Source organism: Pseudochaenichthys georgianus, chromosome 16, assembly GCF_902827115.2.
Source record: "Pseudochaenichthys georgianus chromosome 16, fPseGeo1.2, whole genome shotgun sequence".
NCBI lineage: Eukaryota > Metazoa > Chordata > Actinopteri > Perciformes > Channichthyidae > Pseudochaenichthys > Pseudochaenichthys georgianus.
In genome coordinates, this window is record NC_047518.2 from 40,971,223 (window position 1) to 40,992,575 (window position 21,353).

A 21,353-nucleotide genomic window follows, 5' to 3' on the forward strand; every position below is an offset into this window, starting at 1 on the left:
TTATTTTATATGAACACAAATATAAAATGAAAACCTATAATTGCACACTAAAACCATTATTTCAAAAAAGAACAATTTCACATAAACCTTTGGTTTTGACTGGGACTGGGGCAGTTCAACTTGATTTGGGGGGGTGTGTGCCATAGTTTATGGGTGCTGTACGCAATATAGGCGTAGTTCTGTTAGTATAAGATAATAAGATGTACTTTGTTGATCCAAAATCGGGAAATTGTGTTGTTATGAAATAAATTTAAAATTTTTTTTTTTTTCGGCGCCCCCTATGGGTTGATGCGCCCTTAGCATTCGCCTATACTGCCTATGCCGAGGGCCGGCCCTGCACACACACACACACTCGGCGGGACGTTGCGAGGCTCGCTGCTGCGAGGAGCGGACACTGTGAGCTGGCTCACGGCTCACTGGTGTGCCGTGGGGTCTGCGAGACACCGCGGAACTCAGCCTGGGCACACACACAAACTCCCAGCCAGGCTGCGGGGGTGTGTGTGTGTGTGTGTGTGTGTGTGTGTGTGTGTGTGTGTGTGTGTGTGTGTGTGTGTGTGTGTGTGTGTGTGTGTGTGTGTGTGTGTGTGTGTGTTTCAGGCTGGGTTTCGCGGTGTCTCGCTGTCTCGCAGACGGCCACTGGGCTCACAGGGCGGGGGGGGAGCTCCAACAAGCCGTTTAGGACAGAGAGTGAATACACATACTACAGAGATGCTGTGTGAGAAACCAATGTGAGTTTGGAACATTGCACAATATACATTTATTCTAGTAGACCTCAACAATGGAATTATGATCAGTAGAAATGGCCATGACGTGGGACCTTTAAGTCGTTTTGAGTAAAAGCGTCAGCTAAATGAAATAACATCTATCATCAGCTGTACTCTAATAGAGGCAAAACATCCCCCAAAATAAAACATGTGAAAACAAGTGAATTCAGACAAATCATATGAGAAAAATCATTTGTCAATAAACATATTTCATCATTTTGAAGCAAGTGAACTCGTTCAAGTGGAAACCCAACATACACCTGAAGCCTAAGATGTCCCCTTCCAAAAACAAAGAGACACTTAGAAAATAAAGTGTTAGCAGAAGGCCTTTACAGAAATGCAGATAAGTAGCTCATCATAACACAAACAGTTCTCACACTTACAAAGTAAAAACAGTAAAAGCAGGAATGTACCAATCACACATCAATTGTAATATTTTAATCTAATCCGGGCAACTCAAGCCACAGTGGACAGATAATCATCTGCTCTATCACACGCAGAAGATGTCACACACTATGCATTTAGCAGTCATTCAATGGCACTCAAAACATGTACACAGTTATTTCTTGAAATGTGAATTTCCTCATTTGACTAGATGACTAAGCCCCTCTTTGCCTCACCATTCAACTGGTAATGTTCTCTCCTTTATCATCAGGCTGGTAGATTCATGTCATTTCTTTCAGCAACAGGAGGGGTACGAGTGAAATGAGTGATGCATGATATTTTACTGAAGAGGGCGAGAGTCAAAGACAGGTATAAAGAAGAGAGGAAGGGAGATTGTTTTCAGCCTAAAATAGAGGTTTTTGGTGAAACGAGAGAGATGGCGCGTGTGGAAAAAGTAAGCGGCTGATGGAGGTCTTGTTTTTGTGCACGGAGCCAAGGGTCGCAGCAAAAAGACTGAGACAGGTTGACATATTTCAAAAACATTACTAAAATGTTAAGCTCTCAGAATGAGTCATTCGACATTTGATGAACAATCCCCTGACACACTTCTGGTCCCCTGCTCAGTCGCACACTCAGAGGGTCTCTGCTCACATCTTCTCTCGCCTCCTCATCCACGGTAAGTACAAACTGTAGAAGAGACATTTCAAACCATCGCTGTAAGTCAAACCTGGGGTGAAAACTTCCCTTAAATCACTCGCAGTAGCTTGTAAAGTGTTTTTATTGGTGGTAAGAAGATTTGTCTTTTAAAATGGTATCTTATTGGTAAAGTGTGTATACTGCATTGTGTAGCTTCACTGCCAGACTTTCTGTTTATTGTGATGTAAAAGTCTCCAGTGTTGGAAGAAGTACCAAAATACTCAGATACAAGTAAAAGTCCTGCTATCAGGTAAAAGTACAAAAGTATTAGCATCAAAATGTACTGAAAGTGCCAAATGTAAAAGTACTGGACCATTTGAGAATCATATATAGTAAATAATTGAATTTTATTTGTTAATACATTCATGTTTTCATCACCTTTGAAGCTGGTAAAGGTGGGGTTCATCTTAATGATACATTATAAACTGTAGGAGCTTGACTTGCAATGCATCATTTTAATACAAATAATGATCCAAGTTTTTGTGATAACGCGTATCTTTGATAATAATATATCGTAATGTATTGGTTACATTGTATTTTGTATTATTATTCATCCTAATCTGCAAAGTAGCTCAAGCTGTAAAGTAAAAAGTAGCATTAAGTAAAAATACTTAAAGGTGCGGTAGATAAGTTTGAGAAACCGGCTCGAGATACACTTTTTGTTCCACATCCCGATAGCAATGAATATCTGAAGTGCTTTGACAAAAAATCCATAAAAAAAGTCATCAGTGGAAGCCGTGGCGCTGTGAAAAGCACGACCAATCATCTGAGCCGGCCCGGCTAAAGTAACTGGACGGCCTACCTGCCTGTCAGCCTTCCATCGGGGCACACAGTTATCTCGTGCCCTCATTGGTCATGTGCGCGTTCCTGTGTGTTGGAGGAGGGGCTCTGTGAGGAAGTGGCAGATTTTCTCCAGTTGTGTATTTTCAAATTCTAGCGATCTCGAGCCGGTTTCTCAAACTTACCTACCCCACCTTTAAGTACGGTACTTGACTAAATGTACTTAGTTACATTTCACCACACTAGGAATGTGTTCTTTCACTCAATGCCTGTTGAATATATTTACATCTATCTCCTCCTCCTCTCTTTCCCCTCTTCTTCCCAGATGCAGCCACTTTGTTATCTCTCTCTCCTGTGCACCCTCTCTTCCCTCTCCTCGGTGTTGTCTCTAAACTGCTCTGACAGACACTATGCCTGGCCAGCGGTCACACCTACGTTATGCTGCGACAAATGCGCGCCAGGTACACAAATCATAATTTCTCCTTTACACATTTCAAAGCTTAGATGCAAACAGATAATAACCTTTAAGTCGTGTGTGTATTCCAGGTCAGCGTATGCTTACGCGTTCAACAGTCACTTGTGCACCTGTGTGTGGACCCTGCAAGGAGACACTGTACAGGGATACCTACAATGTGAAGTTGAGCTGTGCATTTTGTAGAAATTGCAATAAATGTGAGTATTTTCACAGCTTTTCTGTTGGGTGTGTGAGGCCTGAATTGGGGGGAAATGCTTCTTAGAGACACAGAACCAGCTCAGTGACAGCATGATTTCATCATGGTTCAGATGATGTTAGTTTAAAGGGGTCCTATTGTGCTGTAGTGAGTTTCCTTCCCCAACATAGTGACATCACTAGGTAACACTCCACTTCAGTTGGCTAGCGCTCCTACACATTGTACGTGATGGGCTAAGGGGCGGGACATCTCTAAGCGGTTGTCCAATCACAACTGAGCCAGCCAGCTAACCAATCAGAGCACCCTGGGCTCTGGTTTCAGACAGAGGGTGAAAAGAGGTGCTGCAGCACAGGCAGTAGGAGAAGAAGAAAGAGCTCTTTGAACATTAAAGCCTGGAGACATGTCCCAGTGGAGACACTACGTACTGATATGAAATGAGCAGAATAGGGCCCCTTTAACACAGCTCACAGAGACTGATTCTTGCACATACAGGAGATTTAAACCCTCAACAGTTTCCACCCTGATCATGCATGGAAGCCCAAGAAACAGAAAATAAACATGTTACTTGATTATAAGACTGGATCATTAACATATACAGGTTAAGAAGAGTGTAGTCATCTTGAAGATGAAACAGAACATAATGCTTTGATTAGAAGTGATTCATCAATACTCTAGAAATACTATCTGCTCCCTCTGGGTAACATTTCGGTTCTCATTTAGTTTGAAGTGAGTGATTAATCCTTAGTCTGGAGTCAGGTCCAGGCTAGTTGTTACTCAACATTTTTTTTAAAGACAGCATGCTTGTTACTCAACTCTGTGTCTTCGTCATGATTTCTGAGAAGTTTGCCCAAAGAGACTCAAAGGGTCACAGATGGGAGGGGATTTCCCATCGTGTGTCACGGTGGGAGACAGTCAGAGAGAGAATTGGTGGGGTCTGAGAAACCCTCCGTGAAAGGGAGGTTATTAGGGTGGGATTCTGCAGCATTAAAGAGGCCCTGTTGTGTTTTAGGGGGGATTTCCCTTTCCTGTTGTGTGTTAGGTTTCAGTGCATGTAAATGGTCTGCAAAGACTGCAATCCCTGTGTTCGCTCCAGAGGGAGTTTCTCTCCCTGAAACGCCTCCATTGGACTCCTGTGTTTACTTCCATAACATAGTGATATCACTCTATTGCAGGGCTGTCAAACTCAAACACACAGTGGGCCAAAATAAATAAATCGATACTAGTCGAGGGCCGGACTGGTTCAATGTTTATTGCAGAACTTATTGAAATGAACTTATTGCACATATTAAACCTGGAACTAACAAAGCTTAAATTATTGCCTATAAAAACAACATTAAATAATCAGATGCATTAATTTCTTATGGCTCTATCTGCAGAGTCATTTCTTATGGCTCTATCTGCAGAGTCATTTCTTATGAGTACATTTCTCCACAGGCCAACAACAGCTTCAACAAAACTATTCCCCTCAAAGAACAAACCAAACATGCCCTGTTGCCGTGAGAGAAAGTGCAGAAGGAAACATCCATTAAAGTCAGTGTGCTGCTCTGAGATGCTAGCTCAGATACTTGGCATCTCATCTCGGGGGCAAGGTCATCAACGTTTGGGGTCAGGCTCTGAGCTGAGGAGACCCTCAGGATGGAGTGAAGGTGTGCGTGCAATATACCGGCGGGCCAGATCTAATAGCAATTAGAAATTATCCTGCGGGCCGAAATCAAATCCACCAAGGGCCTGATTTGGCCCCCGGGCCTTGGGTTTGACACATGTGCTCTATTGGCTAGCTCTCCAACAAATTGTACACGATTGGCTTAGGGACCGGCCAGCTAACCAATCAGAGCAGACTGGGCTCTGGTTTCAGACAGAGGGTGAAAAGAGGACAGGCAGTATGAGAAAAACAAAGAGCATTTTGAACATTAAAGCACGGAGACATGTCCCAGTAGACGAACAATATACAAATATGAACCTGGAAATTAGCATAATAGGGCCCCTTTAACAACATCATTAGCAGCACGTGCTACAGTTACCATTCTTTTGGTCGATTGATTAATTAAACACAAACATTCATGTGTCGATATAATATGTAATATCAAATCTGCACCAAAATGTAAGTCATCACAAGTACAGACAGGAAGAGTTTCAAAAATGAAAGACCACCATCTTGACGGTGGGGGAAAAGACCGACATGTGGTGAACATCGGAAAGAGACTCAGACGCTAAGGCCTCTGATGAAGAGGAGCAACAACAGCCTGTTGTGCTTCTTCTTAAAGGTCGCTGTGAACACGGAGGGGAAAACACAAGTCTGTGATTTCGACTTTCACGTCTGCACCTAAATGTTTTGGATTCAATGTGTACAGTGCCGCTGTCAACAAACCTTTTGCACTGCGGGTTTAAAGGTGGGTGTTGAAATGTCAAATAATATGCCAATTAACGGCTCTGGAAACGAATTCATGTGGAAATGATTCAACCCACACAAAAACCTCATGCGCTGTCGTTGCAATACAACAGTGATGATGCTTCAATTGGATTGATGTTTGCATGGATTTGGGAGTGCAAAAAGGAATCATGCCACATATGAACTCTTAAATGATAGATGTTTACTTCAGTAGAGCATACGGTCGTACTCTTACCGGCTTTCCGGACGATTTCTTTTTTTAATTGTCTGTAAATTATTAAGAGTAAACATCTTTGCTTTGAATCTGCAGCAACTCTTAAGCTTTGTACTTCATTCTGTCTATTTCTGTTTGATTCACATCCAAGATAAACACGTGTTGGAATAATGGCTATTTGAAGTCTATTATATGGTTCATCATGGGACAGCAGAGTAAAAGGCAAAACGTCAACATGTCGATATGTGCAGCCTCATGGGACCCAAGCATTACCATACCTTGTCAGGTGTACGGTTATATATTGCAGAGTTTATGATAATCTAGTTTAAATCGTGTTTGTGAAGTCCTTTTAATGCCAGTGTTGGGAACAGAGGAGTATGACAAGAATGCATTGAAGATAGTTCATGTAAAATATGTCTGCTACTGAAGTTCAGTGAAATGTAACCACTCCCACCTGCCGTTCTCTCTGAGCAATAACCCTACATGACACCAAATGTAATTATGGTTGTGTTGTGGTGTAATGACTACAGGGACCCATACTATTGCTATGTGTGAGTTCATATCGACGTATGCTCGTAAAAACAGTTAGTAAGAGGGTTAAATGTGAAATCAAAGTGAAATACCGCTTCACTGAGTAATAACAGTCTTACTTTACAAATATGCATCAAAAGTGAGAATAAAAACCGCCCTGTGACTGAGACCCAGAATCGTAACCCGCCGAGTGTGACTCATTCCCCATTGTCTGATTCCTGTCATGGTTTACAGGCAGCCTTAGTGCGTTTGGTTCATCGCGAACACACTGTTTGTACTTATAGTAAAGAAACCATGATGCCATGCTCTGCCTCTTCTTACAGCAAACATGGCGTCTGCTTCAAACTGCAACTCCACTCACAACGCAGTGTGCCGATGTAACGCCGGCTACAAGTTCAGAGACGCGTCCCGCACACAGTGTGTGCCGATACCACCGACCACACCTACAGCTGCTCCGCCCACTGCAGGTGAGCCCATCTGCGTGCATTACATTAAAACATCTGAGAAGAGACAACCGTTTTCCAGTCCGTTCACATGCACAGGAATGCACCATTCTCGCAGAAAAGACACGTATTTTCAGAAAAGAAACATAAATAACATTTGATTTGTTGCTCAATTGAATTCGAGATATATTACGGAATAGAGCAGGATGAAAGTTTACAAAGGAATCCACTAAATTAACAGAAATAACATATCTGGTTCCGTTTCTGATGCAGTCTGATGTTAAAAACATTTTTAGCTTTTTAACTTTTTGACACACATACCCTGCGTGTCACTGTAGCTTTGGGGCGGACTGGAGCCCTACTGGAACACACACACATTACATACACAATACATAAGCCTTTTTGTAGATTATTTTAGCAATCTGAAGTTAAGAACGCATTATTTCATTAAGTTCAGTGACATTGCATCTACTTACATCTGAACTTATCTGTATACTTTGTCTAAACCCTGCACCTTCATTGTTTTCTGTGATGTATATTTCAATAGAAAACGAATGCACTTTGTTACTCTTTGCGCTTTCCGGGTGGATGCAAACTGCATTTCGTCGTGCAATGACGATAAAGTTGAATCCAATCTATTTTTAGAGAGAACAAGTTATTGACAGCTGATAACCAAACATGTAGGAAGACAAGATGTTTGTTTTGTGCAAATGTTATTATTCTGCACATCTGATGAGGATATCCAATCAGTGTTGATGAACAAACTCCTCATTTACCATGAACACTGATTGGACATCCGCATTAAAAGCATTTCTTCACAGTGTGTTCTTCTTCTTCTTATATTCTTTAAAAAAATATATAGGTGTTTTTTGTCTTTTGAGTCACTCAGCCAATACACAAAATACACAACATAGTAGATATCAAAGTGGATAAAGACTTCTTTCTTACATGTTTTGACTTTGAGCTATTTAGCTACTCTTCAAATATTTTTCAGTTTCCGAGGCTTTAGTTCGCGCACACGCACGCACGCACGCACACGCACGCACGCACGCACCCACGCACGCACACACACACACACACACACACACACACACACACACACACTGGGTGACAGGAGTTAATTATAAACCGTTGTGTGTATTTACATATCGGGACTTCCTGATCAGATAAAATAAAGGAGTGCGCTCACGATCTAATCTGAACCATGAAAAGTGAAATGCTTCCAATGCACTCTGTCTCCCTGCAGCCCTGAAACCCGGCCTCACTACAGCCTGGCCGCCTGCTCCACAGCTCAGAGGTAAAGTTCTGTCTGTGCCAATCCAAACAAGGACTGAACTCTCTCCAGTGTATTTCAATCTATAAATGTCTCTCTCACAAGTTCTTACAGACACCGTGTGGTTCCTGGTGATTATTGCCCTCCTGTGTGCAGGACTTGCAATCGTTTTTGTCGCAAACATAAAGCCCTTTCTGCGCTGGATCAAATCCACGAATGGTCAGTCATTAACATAATGAAGCGGATAACCCTGCACCAGCATACACACAAAGGGAGTGCACGGAGAGTCTCATTTGATGTTGTGCACACATTCGTTTTAAAATTAAAGTGACAACGACCTCGTATTTTTACCTGAATGCTTAAGATATCTTCCCTCTTTCTGTCGTTGCTCAGGCTACTTTTTGGCTAAAGAAGCTGCGCCGGTACCGGCATGCTCCGAGGACGAAGAAGTGTCCACGCCCATCCAGGAAGTGGTCGGGAAAGGTGAATGTGTATGAGTGAAAGAAGAGCTCCAGAATATGAACCTTTACTGCAAAACATCTCTTTGGACATCCAGGGCAAACGGGCCCACGCTAGGAATGGAAGAACAGATTTCAAGACTGCTGCTGTTTTCCGGGCGAACTTGACTGTCTGCCATCTGTGACGCTAAGATGATGAATGGGATTGGAGAACTTCAAATACCAAGTGTGACGCTGTAACTGTGCCGGTGGTATGTACTGCGGTACATTTATAGATGTAAATATAAACAGACTTTTAAGATTTTTCAAATGTGAATGTTTTGATTTCTTTATGTTTCTACTCAGCTTTCTTTATTCTGAATAAAGTTTTATTGTAACCAAATCGAGTAATATTCACGTGACACATCCGGGTCTGACACTTTTAAAGAGAGAGTATTTACATGATGACTTACACAGGAGATCCCTCCAGCTGTTCTTCCCAAAGTTCAAGTTTGTGGTGTGCTTGGACCCGGTAACAAAGTCTCGGCTGCATGGCACTGGGATCCCTTCACAGTTTGCCAAAGGCTCCACGTTCATCTGTTCTGTCGTTACTAAAAAAGTCTGGATGCCAGCGGTCGTAAACCACCAACGTAAATCGTCTGGGATATTTAGGACGCATTATAGCGACTCCTCTTTGGACACATGGCATTCCTTTCCTTGCTCCTGGGAGGGAAAGAAAATGCTGTCGGCCTCTCCGCTCCTCTCCTCCTCAGAGAGGTGCATGCTGGGAGAGGATGTGGGGTGGAACACAGGACAGCCTCTCTCCTCTTCCTCCTCTTCGCTGGTCACTCTCTCGGCCGTCTTCCCACATTGGACCATCGTTGGACCGACTTGTCCTGTAAACTGATTGAGGAGGCCGAAGATAACCGTCCCTGGATTATAGACGTGGACTGGAACTAAAGAAAAGACAAAGAGTGGACGTTGTCATTTACCCGAAGTAGTTTAAAGAACACACATTCATAACAGGAACACAGCTGCATCTTTCGCGTGTTTTCTTTTCTTAATGACTCCACAAAGTGAGAAATGTCTTTCCCATGGATGTGCTGGTTTCGCTCATCAGTACCCTGATTGGCTGCAGAGAGGCCGGCCGGCGGCTGCTTGGCACTGAATGAGTCTCTGGGGGGCGGGTGAGTCGATTCCTGCGGCTTGTGAGAAGCATCTCCTCCTCCCTGAAGAGAAACATGTGTCAGTGCGAGGCAGGCAAACCAGACGGGATGCGATTTATGTAGAAACATGCACGAAGGAAACGAGGAAACTTACCTCACTGCATAACTTTGCAACAGCTGGAAAACAACAGAAAACACATTAATACAAATGTGTGGTAAAACTGTGAAGTAACACTTTGTGTGTGAAACCGCTCAATGAACTACATCTCCCGTCTTGCTCCACACACCCAGACGGCCGTCACGTTGGAACATTTCACTTCTTTCTTTCAGAACGAGGCGGAAAGTATTAAACGAGGTGAAAATCACTGCAAGTCTGGGCACGTTGAGAGCTGCACACACACAAGGGGAGTTAGTCGGTTCAGAGCCAGCATGCGGGACCGGGACTCTGGGATTTGTAGTCTTTCTAGTTGCGTATTTTTCATAGTCTTATATTTCAACAGTTTTACGACAAACTGACTTTTTTGGAAATGATTTTTTAAATTGACAAACATCATATGTGTAACTCGTGGCACAATTCAAACGGGATCGAAAGATAATCTTTCTCTCTCCATTGACTTCAATGCATACTTTTTCAGAAATAAAGTCCCATGGGTCGGAAGTAGATGGGCGGGACTTCGCCTCTCTATAGGACCTCTTTAAAGGCTTTCAACAAGATTGGGGGTTACTTTAAAAATGTATACTGTTAATAGTGAATGACTACCTGTACAAAATGTAACCTAATGTTAGTATTGAAAGATACAAGTAATGTAACCTGATTACTTCATCTACTATCTTTTTATTGTATCCTAATGATTACATATTCCCGTTACATGGAATCCGTTACTTCCCATGCCTGGCTTCCAGAAAACAGCTTTCATTGTTTCCCCAGAGGTGATGTCATCATAAAGTTAAGGGTTTGATTGGTTAATGAGCAGCAACTGAGCCTGTCCAGGATGTCCAGTACACACACCATCTTACCTCGCTTGAAACACGATTCCTCTGCGTTTTCATCTCGGTTTGAGCGAAAGAAGAACAGGATCAAAAGGGCCAAACATCCCAGAGCCACCGGACACAAGATGGCCTCCAGCCGAACGCTCTTCCCGCCTGAGAAAAATCAAAACAAGAGTTAAAGTCCATTTCAGAATAATATATATGATATGTTTTATAAAGATTGATCATGAAAGTGTTCTCAAAGCTGGTGAAGGTGCAGCTAGTCTGAAGTACTTTGTATTCTGCAGGGTAGCTGGTGGATTTACTCCAGGTGGAACTAAAGTCTGATTTAAGTGTTGATTATATTTCACATCATTCATCCACATCTGTGAAGTAACTAAAGGGATTAAATACATGTAGTGGAGTACACTGAATTTATGTCGAGTAGAAGTACAAAGTAGCAGAATATGGAAATACTCAAGTAAAGTACAAGTATCTCAAAATGTTACTTAAGTACTTGAGTAAATCTACTTAGTTACTTTAAACCACTGCTGTCCGACCAACATTTCCATCACTACAGACATGCTTTAGGTGTCAAACTCAAATACACAGTGGGCCAAAATAAAAAAATGGATACTAGTGGAGGGCCGGACTGGTTCAATGTTTATTGCAAAACGTATTGAAATGAACTCATTGCACATATTAAACCTGGAACTAACAAAGCTTAAATTATTGCCTATAAAACAACATTAAATAATCAGATGCATTCATTTCTTATGGCTCTATCTGCAGAGTCATTTCTTATGGCTCGATCTGCAGAGTCATTTCTTATGGCTCTATCTGCAGAGTCATTCCTTATGATTACATTTCTCCACAGGCCAACAACAGCTTCAACAAAACTATTCCCCTCAAAGAACAAACCAAACATGCCCTGTTGCCGTGAGAAAGAAAGTGCAGAAGGAAACATCCATTGAACTCAGTGTGCTGCTCTGTGATGCTAGTTCAGATACTTGGCATCTCATCTTGGAGACCCTCAGGATGGAGTGAAGTGTGCGTGCAATATACCGGCGGGCCAGATCTAATAGGAATTAGATATTATCCTGCGGGCCGAAATTAAATCCACCAAGGGCCTGATTTGGCCCCCGGGCCTTGAGTTTGAAACATGTGCTTTAGAACATAGATCACACATTGTGCCTCACAACATTAGAAATACATTGAAAACAGTCTCCAAATAGTCTTCTCTTCACTCTCACCTATGTGTGGGTCATGTCCTGCTGGGGGTTCTGGCGTCGGGCGGCAGCTGTGTGAGAAAAAGGTGAAGTGTTTAACATCTTGAAAATGTGACCTAAAGGCCCTGACACACCAAGCAGTCACCAGAGGACTAGCCGACGCTGAAGTCGGCTGTTGCCTGGCCGTGTTCTCCTGCGTTTTGGCCATGTGTCGCACGGGAACACACCGCACCGACTTCAGTGCATGAGTGGCAATAACTCTCCTTACCAGCAGGCGGCGGTAGTGTGTATTCGTCATTCAAAAGAGGCAACAACCGGAAGACAGAGAAGAAGAAGAGTATCTTTTCTCCGTAATATCATACAGAGCTGGCCTCTCCTGGATCAAGGTGATGAGCAGGTCTTCGTTTGCATCATTCCAGATCGCCATGATGAGATGAAAATGAATAGCAGTCTGTGTGTGCCTTCTTAAATCGTTTGTTTACGTCCCTCACTTCCGCTTCGCTTCTCATGCACTGATTTGCTAGCTGAACAGCCAATCAGAGTGATTATTTGGCCTTTAAAGGCCCTGACACACCAACCCGATTTTGGGAGTCAGAGGCCGTCAGAGGCTGTCGGGCATTCGCGGCGCCGTAGTCAGGTTGGTGTGTCCCGCACCGTCGACCGTGACACGCCTTATTTGGACTGCCAGACCCGATGCATGGCCGATTCAACATGTTGAATCGGCCATGCATCGGGTCTGGCAGTCGGACCAAATAATCACTCTGATTGGCTGTTCAGCTAGCAAATCAGTGCATGAGAAGCGAAGCGGAAGTGAGGGACGTAAACAAACGATTTAAGAAGGCACACACAGACTGCTATTCATTTTCATCTCATCATGGCGATCTGGAATGATGCAAACGAAGACCTGCTCATCACCTTGATCCAGGAGAGGCCAGCTCTGTATGATATTACGGAGAAAAGATACTCTTCTTCTTCTCTGTCTTCCGGTTGTTGCCTCTTTTGAATGACGAATACACACTACCGCCGCCTGCTGGTAAGGAGAGTTATTGCCACTCATGCACTGAAGTCGGTGCGGTGTGTTCCCGTGCGACACATGGCCAAAACGCAGGAGAACACGGCCAGGCAACAGCCGACTTCAGCGTCGGCTAGTCCTCTGGTGACTGCTTGGTGTGTCAGGGCCTTAAGAGCAAGAACTGACTGCGATATCTGGAAGTGCTCAAATACACTTAATGTAATACTCTGTGACTTTGAGAGGACTAAAGCGATCTAGATGTAGGGGGACTGTGGCTGCCGTCTTTAAAGTCAGAAGGTTGGAGGCTCGATCCCAGCCCGTGCAGTCAACATGTCGATGTACAGGTATATCTCAATACATTTGAATATTTTGGAAAAGTGATTTAATTTCAGTGATTCTATTTAAAAAAGTTAAACTATGGGGTATTGTCGAGAGGAAGATGAGACACAAGACCCAACAGTGCAGACGGGCTGAAGGCCATTATTGCAGTAATTTGTGCAAAAGGAGCAGAAACATGAACACACTTTTCAGAAGGCCGACATTTCTGTATTTAAAATCCTTTTTGTATTGGTCTTACAGTATTTAATATCAGCTGTAAGCCGTAATCAAGATTAAAACCAATAAACACTTAATAATAATTATCTTTGTGTGAAATTAATCTATATCGTAGGCTATATGAGTTTCAACTTTTTAAAAATAGAAATACTGAAATAAACTTTTCCACAATATTCAAATGTATGGAGATGTGCCTGTATACTGGGTAACTTGGTGTGTGTGTGTGTGTGTGTGTGTGTGTGTGTGTGTGTGTGTGTGTGTGTGTGTGTGTGTGTGTGTGTGTGTGTGTGTGTGTGTGGTGTGTGTGTGTGTGTGTGTGTGTGTGTGTGTGTGTGTGTGTGTGTGTGTGTGTGTGTGTGTGTGTGTGTGTGTGTGGCTTCCCTACAGCAAGTGGTTCTGCTCTGCATGAATGAGGTGTGAATGGGTGAATAATGACTCAGGCTGTGGCCACACGAGGACGAAAACGGTCGTTTGCGTTACTGTTTAGTGTCATATAGACCGTTCGGCCACACGAGGATGACCGCATACGGCACTAAACGACTGCGGAAACGATAACGGGTCCCAAGGTGGATAGAACGGCATACGCAACGCTCTGGGGGGTCCAACGGCTCCGTGTGTATGCCCTATACGATCATTTTCTGATAATGATGAGGCAATAGCCCCGCCTCTCCCCACCTTTGCTGCTCACCCCCGCGTCAAAGTAAACTGCACCCTGAATTCAGATTATTTATCTTTCTCTCGATATGGACATAAACGCGAGTGAAGTCTAATCTGACATGACGGAGACACCTCTCAAACTCCCTAAACTAGTTATAAATATGTTTATTTTTAATGTCGGCCGGGTCACTGATTACTGGATGAGCTGCTGCATGAGACAGACACTGACGCTGTCCGAAGAGAGGGAGGAAAAAGAGAGGCTCCGTGTATTTTATTATTATATTATATAGAGTCGTTATTCATTTGTTTTAAAGCTCAATAAATAACAAAGAAGACCTTTGACTTTGATAATTTTTATACATAACTTTAATACACGTTGACTGGCGAAAAACTCTGCCCGGTTCCCTCGGCCCCCACCGCGGAGAATAAACAGAAGGGCAACCATGACAACCATGCTTCTTCGCTGCTTTTGTGGAGGAAGCTACAGCGCCACCTACAGGCTCCTGCATATGTACTGCAGCTTCTCCAGCGGTTGGAGCTAAACGGAGCTGTCTCGTGTGGACAGACACTATCCGGTGAATATTGCGTGTGGACGGAAGCTTTTGCGATTGCGTTAATCCTATGCGTTTAGCCGTTTTCGTCCTCGTGTGGCCGCAGCCTGATAGTATGTAAAGCGCGGGGTCGAAAAGACTGGATAAAGCGCTATGCCGTATAAGAACAGCCCATTACCATTTATGTGGTGTCAACCGTCTGTGGTGAAGAGGAACATTCAGTGTAATAAGAGACTTAGCACATGTTAGGCAATGTTGAGAGACGTGTTATTTAACAAGAAAGATGGCCATCTGTTATATCTAGTTATTAAAGTGAACATATGGTAAACATTTAGCAATTTCATTTAATTGTTTAATGTGGGTTGAATGTGAAAGTATGGCTTATGGCTCTCTTTTGGTTTGTTTTCTATTTGTATGTACAGCTGTAACATTAAGGGTGTCAGAGGAATTCAAAGTTTTAATCCAAAACTCTCTCTAAGGAAATGTATGACTTACTTGGGTAACGTGCAGGGTTTTGTGGAAGAGCTGCTTCGTCCCGGGGAAGCTGAGGAAGTCGTCTGTTGATCTGGTTCTGAAAAAGCAGCAGAAAAACATCACAGCTTTACTTTCAGATTCAAGAGGACAGACTGTTTACGGGTTAACGCTCTGACCGTGAACTTCATGGGTCATTGTCCGCAGAAATAACCTTCGTTGCATGTTTTCAAATATCTCTCTCTTCCTTCATTTCCTGTCATCTCTCTGCTGTCAAACAACAATGAAGGCTGAAGGAAGTAACACATACATTTCATAAATGATTATCTTCAGAGTACCGTTGTTTCTGTTCCTGTGAAGAGGTGTTAGTTCCCAGGTTGACTGCAAAGCTTTTTTCACATATATTTAATCGTTTTTGAACCGTTTCATATAATTTTCCAAATTACTCTTCATTTATTTCTTATTTTTAACGGTATTTAGGAGTAGTACAGTTCACAGTTGTCATACCATGCACATTGCTTATCAACGGTATTGAGAATAATTGCCATGAGAGCAATGTAAAGGTACGGACAGGAGCAAACACAGTTTCAGTTAGTAGGTAATAATCATATAATTTATTTTTTGTGTGTCATTTTATTTATGTTTTTATACCTAATATATCTTCTAGTGAATATTCATTGTTTTATTATAACTGTTTACCATTGTTTAACATGTTCATGGTTCTATATAGGGGCCTTGTTTTTTATTAAATGAGTATATGTTTGAGTATATTAATACATGCATACGTAAAGTAGAACTAGTAATAATGGGGTATTTTGCCCGGTGGCATCACTTTTCTAAATATATGATATGAGTATTCCTTCTGTACTGTTCACCTCCCTTATAGGGGAGCTCATGTGAGAGACTTCCTATAACTTATTTTCAGAGGTGGGAAGTAACTAGATTTACCGTTGAGGTACTTTACTTGAGTATTTCCATGTTATGCTACTGTGTACTTCTACTCCACTACAATTCAGAGGTAAATGGTGTACTTCTACTCCACTACATTTATTTAATACCTTTAGTTACTTTACAGATCTGGATGAATGATGTGAAATATAATCAGCTCTTAAATCAGACTTTAGTTCCACCTGGAGTGAATCCACCAGCTACCCTGCAGAATACAAAGTCCTTCAAACCAGCTGCACCTTCACCAGCTTTGAGAACACTTTCATGATCAATCATTATAAAACATATCATATCATATTATTCTGAAATGGACCAATCTGCACAATGACTACTTTTACTTTTGGTGCTTTAACTATATTTGGATGCTAATACTTTTGCACTTTTACTTGAGTACAATTTTGAATGCAGGACTTTTACTACACTCCTACTTCTACTTAAGTACAAGATCTGAGTACTTCTACTTTTACTCAAGTGCAATATCTGAGTACTTCTACTTTTACTCAAAAGATATAAGTACTTCTCCCACCTCTGCTTTTTATCACTGTCACAAAGTACAGTATTTCTCTCTCTCTTACAGTCAGTGCGGTATATTTCGTTTATCATGACGCCCCCTGGTGGTAGAGTCTGTTATGACGGTTTAGAAGTCTGCAGTGTTTTACCTTTTGTTGTTTACATGTGGTTGTTGTTGTTTACCTGTTGTTGTTTCCTGCATCTTTTCACAGTCTCTGCAGTTTCTTGACTCGGTGACGTGGTGAGAGCACCTGAAGCCTTCCTCACAGACACACCTCATGTTGGACGAGCGGCTGCAGTTCTGAACCACCTTCAGATGTGACTCTAGGGGCGTGGGGAAATGGAGGTGATTTTAGGGGGTTTTAATCACTGATATTCATGCAGTTCTGTTCTCATTCCTTTAAGGGTAAATGTAACTGAAAAAATGATAATAATGCTAATATTATTTGCTAAAAATACTGATAATAATAATGCTAATAATAATAAAACAAAACAACTTGAAAAATAGGGGGGAAAGTATGCTTTTAATGCTGATAATAATAATAATGCTAATAATATAAAAAAATTATATGCTAATAATAATTATAATAATAGTACAAAACATTTATAATAACAACAACAATCCTAGAAAACTAAGAAAATAGGAAAAAAATTATATTTAAAACATAAATCACAATAAAAGATCATTTTAATATAAATACAGAAAATATATAAACATATATAATAATAATCCTAATCCTAACAATGACAAAAATATAAGATAAAATGTCATTTCCAGACATGCAAAGAGATGAATACATTCTCCGTTTATTATTAAAGTTCAAAGCTCGTCTTGGCACCATCATCACCATCGTTGGTGTAGATAGCTCGTGTTTCTTTACCTGCGCTGCAGTCTCTGGAGCAGGCGTGGCAGTTTTGTTCACAGTTGAGCTCAAGTGTGTAAAATCCTGAAGAGCACGGCACACACTCTGCACACGACCTCTGATACTCACCTGAGAGAGAGAGAGAGAGAGAGAGAGAGAGAGAGAGAGAGAGAGAGAGAGAGAGAGAGAGAAAGAGAGGATAATGAAAACAACCGGATGAAGTCTCTCGCCCCGAGCGCAGAATAATAAAGGATGTGGTCGCACACAGAGAGAGGGCGTCACTTTCATCGAGACAAACAGAGACATGTTGAAGACATTAGAGGTGGGAGGGACATTGTACTTTATATTTCACCTCTACTATACTCTGTAGACCCATATTTTACTTTTACACAACTTTCTATTCCACTACAGTTATTGAATTAACAGCTTTAGTGACTTGATACTTTACAGATTCAGATTATAGGCTATGCAACATAAAGTAATTATTTAACACATAATTAAAAGTAAAGATATCCATATAAGTTATTTATATAGTAATAATAATAATACATTACATTTATATAGCGCTTTTCTTGGTGCTCAAAGCGCTTTACAAGCAAGTTAAGAAGACACAAAATTAGTATTAACCGTATTATTATTATTATTAGTAGTACAAATTAGCTCCACATGAATGCATCAATAATCATAATCCAGTACTTTGACATATGACTCTGAAATTGGTCATTACACTTAACAAGTACTTTTTGTACTTTAAGTATATTAAATGGTTTTACTTCTGTACTTTTACTTATGCAAGATTTCGAATGCAGTTTTTATCAGATTTCAGATTTCAGATTTCATCCTACCTGCAGGACACTTTTTACACCTTCTCCCTCCTGAAGGCTCGCAATACCGGCTCACATCGTTCTGTGTACACATTCACATGAAATCAATTAGACCAGGTTCCTGCCGTGCGGCTGAGGCTGGGGAAAGGAGACTTTTTTATTATGGTCCTTGGTCTTGGAACGACCTTCAATCACGCCTCAAACTGAGGGCACTTGTCTCAATAGCATGTTTTAAATTGAAATTGTCTGAAGTCCTTTCCACCAGCTGCTCTTGCAGTAATAAGTAGTTCCTTTCTTACTGTCCTAATGTGCTCAATGTAGTGACTGCTTTCTCGTCTTTTGTTTTCTTAGTTATGTTCTCTGTATTTTATATGTGTGTGTAACGTTGCTGCCTTCTTGGCCAAGTCAGCATTGCAAATGAGATTCTATCTCAATGCTTTTATCTGGTTAAATAAAAAAATTAAAATAAAATAAATAAGATACACCGCTTCTAAACTCCAGCAAAGTAATACATGTCGTTGCACGTGTGAGCACTCTACAGAGGCAGAACAAGGCTTTATTTCCTGTGACTACAGATATGTGGGTTGATTTACTGAGGACTGTTACCAGCGGAGAGGAGAGCACCAGCTGTGCAGAAAACATCCAGAAGATCACCAAACATTGCACGAGTCCCATCCTGTAGAGAGGGGAGAACATGTCGAAATGAAGATATCAAGTGGTTAGGTCATAAACAAATTAAAGCAGACATCAGTAGACTATCATATTTTAATAAAGAGGCACACGCTAAAGAAAGGAGTCAAATGATACAAAAATAAGCAGCAGTGTTTTAAGAAAGTGCACTTTTGTGTTGCACCAACAAAGTTATACATTCAGAAATAAGCTGTGACTTTAAAATAAGGTGGAAATGTAAAAGATTTACCTTCAATATTAAGCGTCTTTTGTTCTCCTCCTTTTGTTAACTTCCTCAAGGTGTGACTCTCTTTGGGTTGTTCTGTAACTGTACCTCTCACTCTGCCCATCCTCTGTGTCACCGTTTCCTTGATCTCTCTCTCTCTCTCTCTCTCTCACGCACTCTGACGTTTCTGCATCAAAGCCTCATCTCTTTCCAGACTGTGAGACGAGGACGAATCAAAGAGCCGATCTCTGTGCAACAACATGATCGAAGAGCAGATCACGTTATTTCTCTCCCGATTTGATTTCACAGAATAGCTTAATCACCACATTACGGTTGACTGTTGAAGGAGCTAACAAAGTTTCCCTTACCTTAAGTGGAATCTTACTTTGCCTCGTTCACAGAAAATAAAAAACACTTCCTTGTGATATCCAAGTAGAATCAGTTATGGGTTGAGTATTAGGATCCAACACGTGATTGCAAAACCACTTGGTTAAAAGTAAAAGTCCTGCATTCAAATCTTATTAAAAGTACACAATTGTTGACAGATAATGTTCAAAGTAAAAGTACTCTTCCTGTGGTAGAAGTGGCCCTGTTACAGATTTAAAAACAGTAAAGCTGTGGATCTGTTTTCATCTACTTTAAAAGGTTCTAGTAGTTTCCAAAGTGGGGATCAAAGAGATAAGATCTAGGGGGCCATGAGATGATTAATATGAGGAAAAACATTTTGGAAGGGGAATTTAACCTTATTTAAACGTGTTAATAATTGCACCTATTTGGGGCATTATTATTTGGAAGATAAATCATATCTCTTCCCTCGAGCTGTGAAGGAATCATTGAGAAATATGTCACCGCCAGACGTTTTACATTGTGAATAACCTTCAGATACGTTAAAGCAAGATTTAGTAGTACTTTAAAGGTGGGTAGGTCATTCACTTCAGAAACACTTTTTGTTCTGTTCCATGGAATGCTCTTAACGTCCCGATAGCAATGAATACATGAAATGCTTTGACATTAAATACATACAAAATGTCATCTGTGGAAGCCGTAGCGCTGTAAAAAGCTCGACCAATCATCTGAGCCGGCCCGGCTAAAGTAACTGGATGGCCTACCTGCCTGTCAGCCTTCCATCGGGGCACACACTTATCTCGTGCCCTCATTGGTCATGTGCGCGTTCCTGTGTGTTGGAGGAGGGGCTCTGTGAGGAAGTGGTAGATTTTCTCCGGCTGTAGAGGCTTCTCAATACTCAAATTTCCCCTCCTCAACTCCTCGACTCCTCGGTCCTTAATAAAATACACAACGGCTGTAGCCTGATTATGCTTTAGGAGCTGTAAGTGTGTGTGGTACAGTGTCAGGTGTGTGTTGTACAGTGTGTAGGTGTGTGTGTGTGGTACAGTGTGTGGTACAGTGTGTAGGTGCGTGTTGTACAGTGCGCAGATGCGGCGGACAGACAGGTCTCAGTTGGTTTGGTGTCCTCTGCTTACTTTTAATACTTGCAAATACAACTTTTGGCCCGTAATTTCAATTCCCCATTTCAGCGACCAGAGAGAGGGGGGGATATATCCAGTCTCTGATTGTGTTACGTTATTATGAGAGTGCTCTCATACTTTAAATTGCATATATTTATATAAATATATTTGTGTGTGTGTCCGCATCTGTAGCCTGGTATTGTCTCATTACACCGCACTCTCAATGAATTAAAAGTAAATATGTGGGGGAACAATGTTCAGCTGATCTAACAGAGATTATAAAAGATGACAAAACACTCGACAGATGATGCAGCTGTTGCCATAATAATGAACGGACGTCGCTTTAATATGACCGCTCAGAGGAGAGGAGTTCTCATTTCTTTAAACGTCTGCTGCTTCCCCTCCTCTCTCCTCCGCTCGCATCTCCTGTGGGCGGGTCTAAGTATCGAGGAGGGGAGTCGAGGAGGGGAAATTTGAGTATTGAGAAGCCTCTTGTGTATTTTCAAATTCTAGCGATCTCGAGCCGGTTTCTCAAATTACCTACCCCACCTTTAATGTACCAATTCACTCCAAGGGAATTGTCCTTGAATGACTGTTGGTGCTGAAAAGGTGCTGAACATAAGTCAAGTGTTTAACTCGGCCTCATTACCTTGGC

At 41.7% G+C, this 21,353-nt stretch overlaps 1 protein-coding gene across 2 annotated transcripts; it reads right to left on the reverse strand.

Annotated features, from left to right (window-relative positions):
* Positions 1 to 9,248: 9,248 nt before the first annotated feature.
* On the reverse strand, positions 9,249 to 19,372 carry LOC117461524 (tumor necrosis factor receptor superfamily member 5). 2 transcript variants are annotated; one of them, XM_034103435.2, is made up of 11 exons: positions 19,257 to 19,372; positions 18,944 to 19,013; positions 18,359 to 18,419; positions 17,532 to 17,642; positions 16,834 to 16,974; positions 15,217 to 15,292; positions 11,971 to 12,017; positions 10,766 to 10,891; positions 9,903 to 9,925; positions 9,706 to 9,811; positions 9,249 to 9,538 (listed from the first exon to the last, which is right to left on the reverse strand). In XM_034103435.2, exons 2-11 carry the CDS (start codon positions 19,010 to 19,012, stop codon positions 9,261 to 9,263), a joined length of 1,038 nt encoding a protein of 345 aa, XP_033959326.1. In that variant the 5' UTR covers position 19,013; positions 19,257 to 19,372; the 3' UTR covers positions 9,249 to 9,260. The 2 variants fall into 2 exon arrangements, with proteins under 2 accessions (XP_033959326.1, XP_033959327.1); XM_034103436.2 differs by lacking the exon at positions 18,359 to 18,419.
* Positions 19,373 to 21,353: the final 1,981 nt, after the last annotated feature.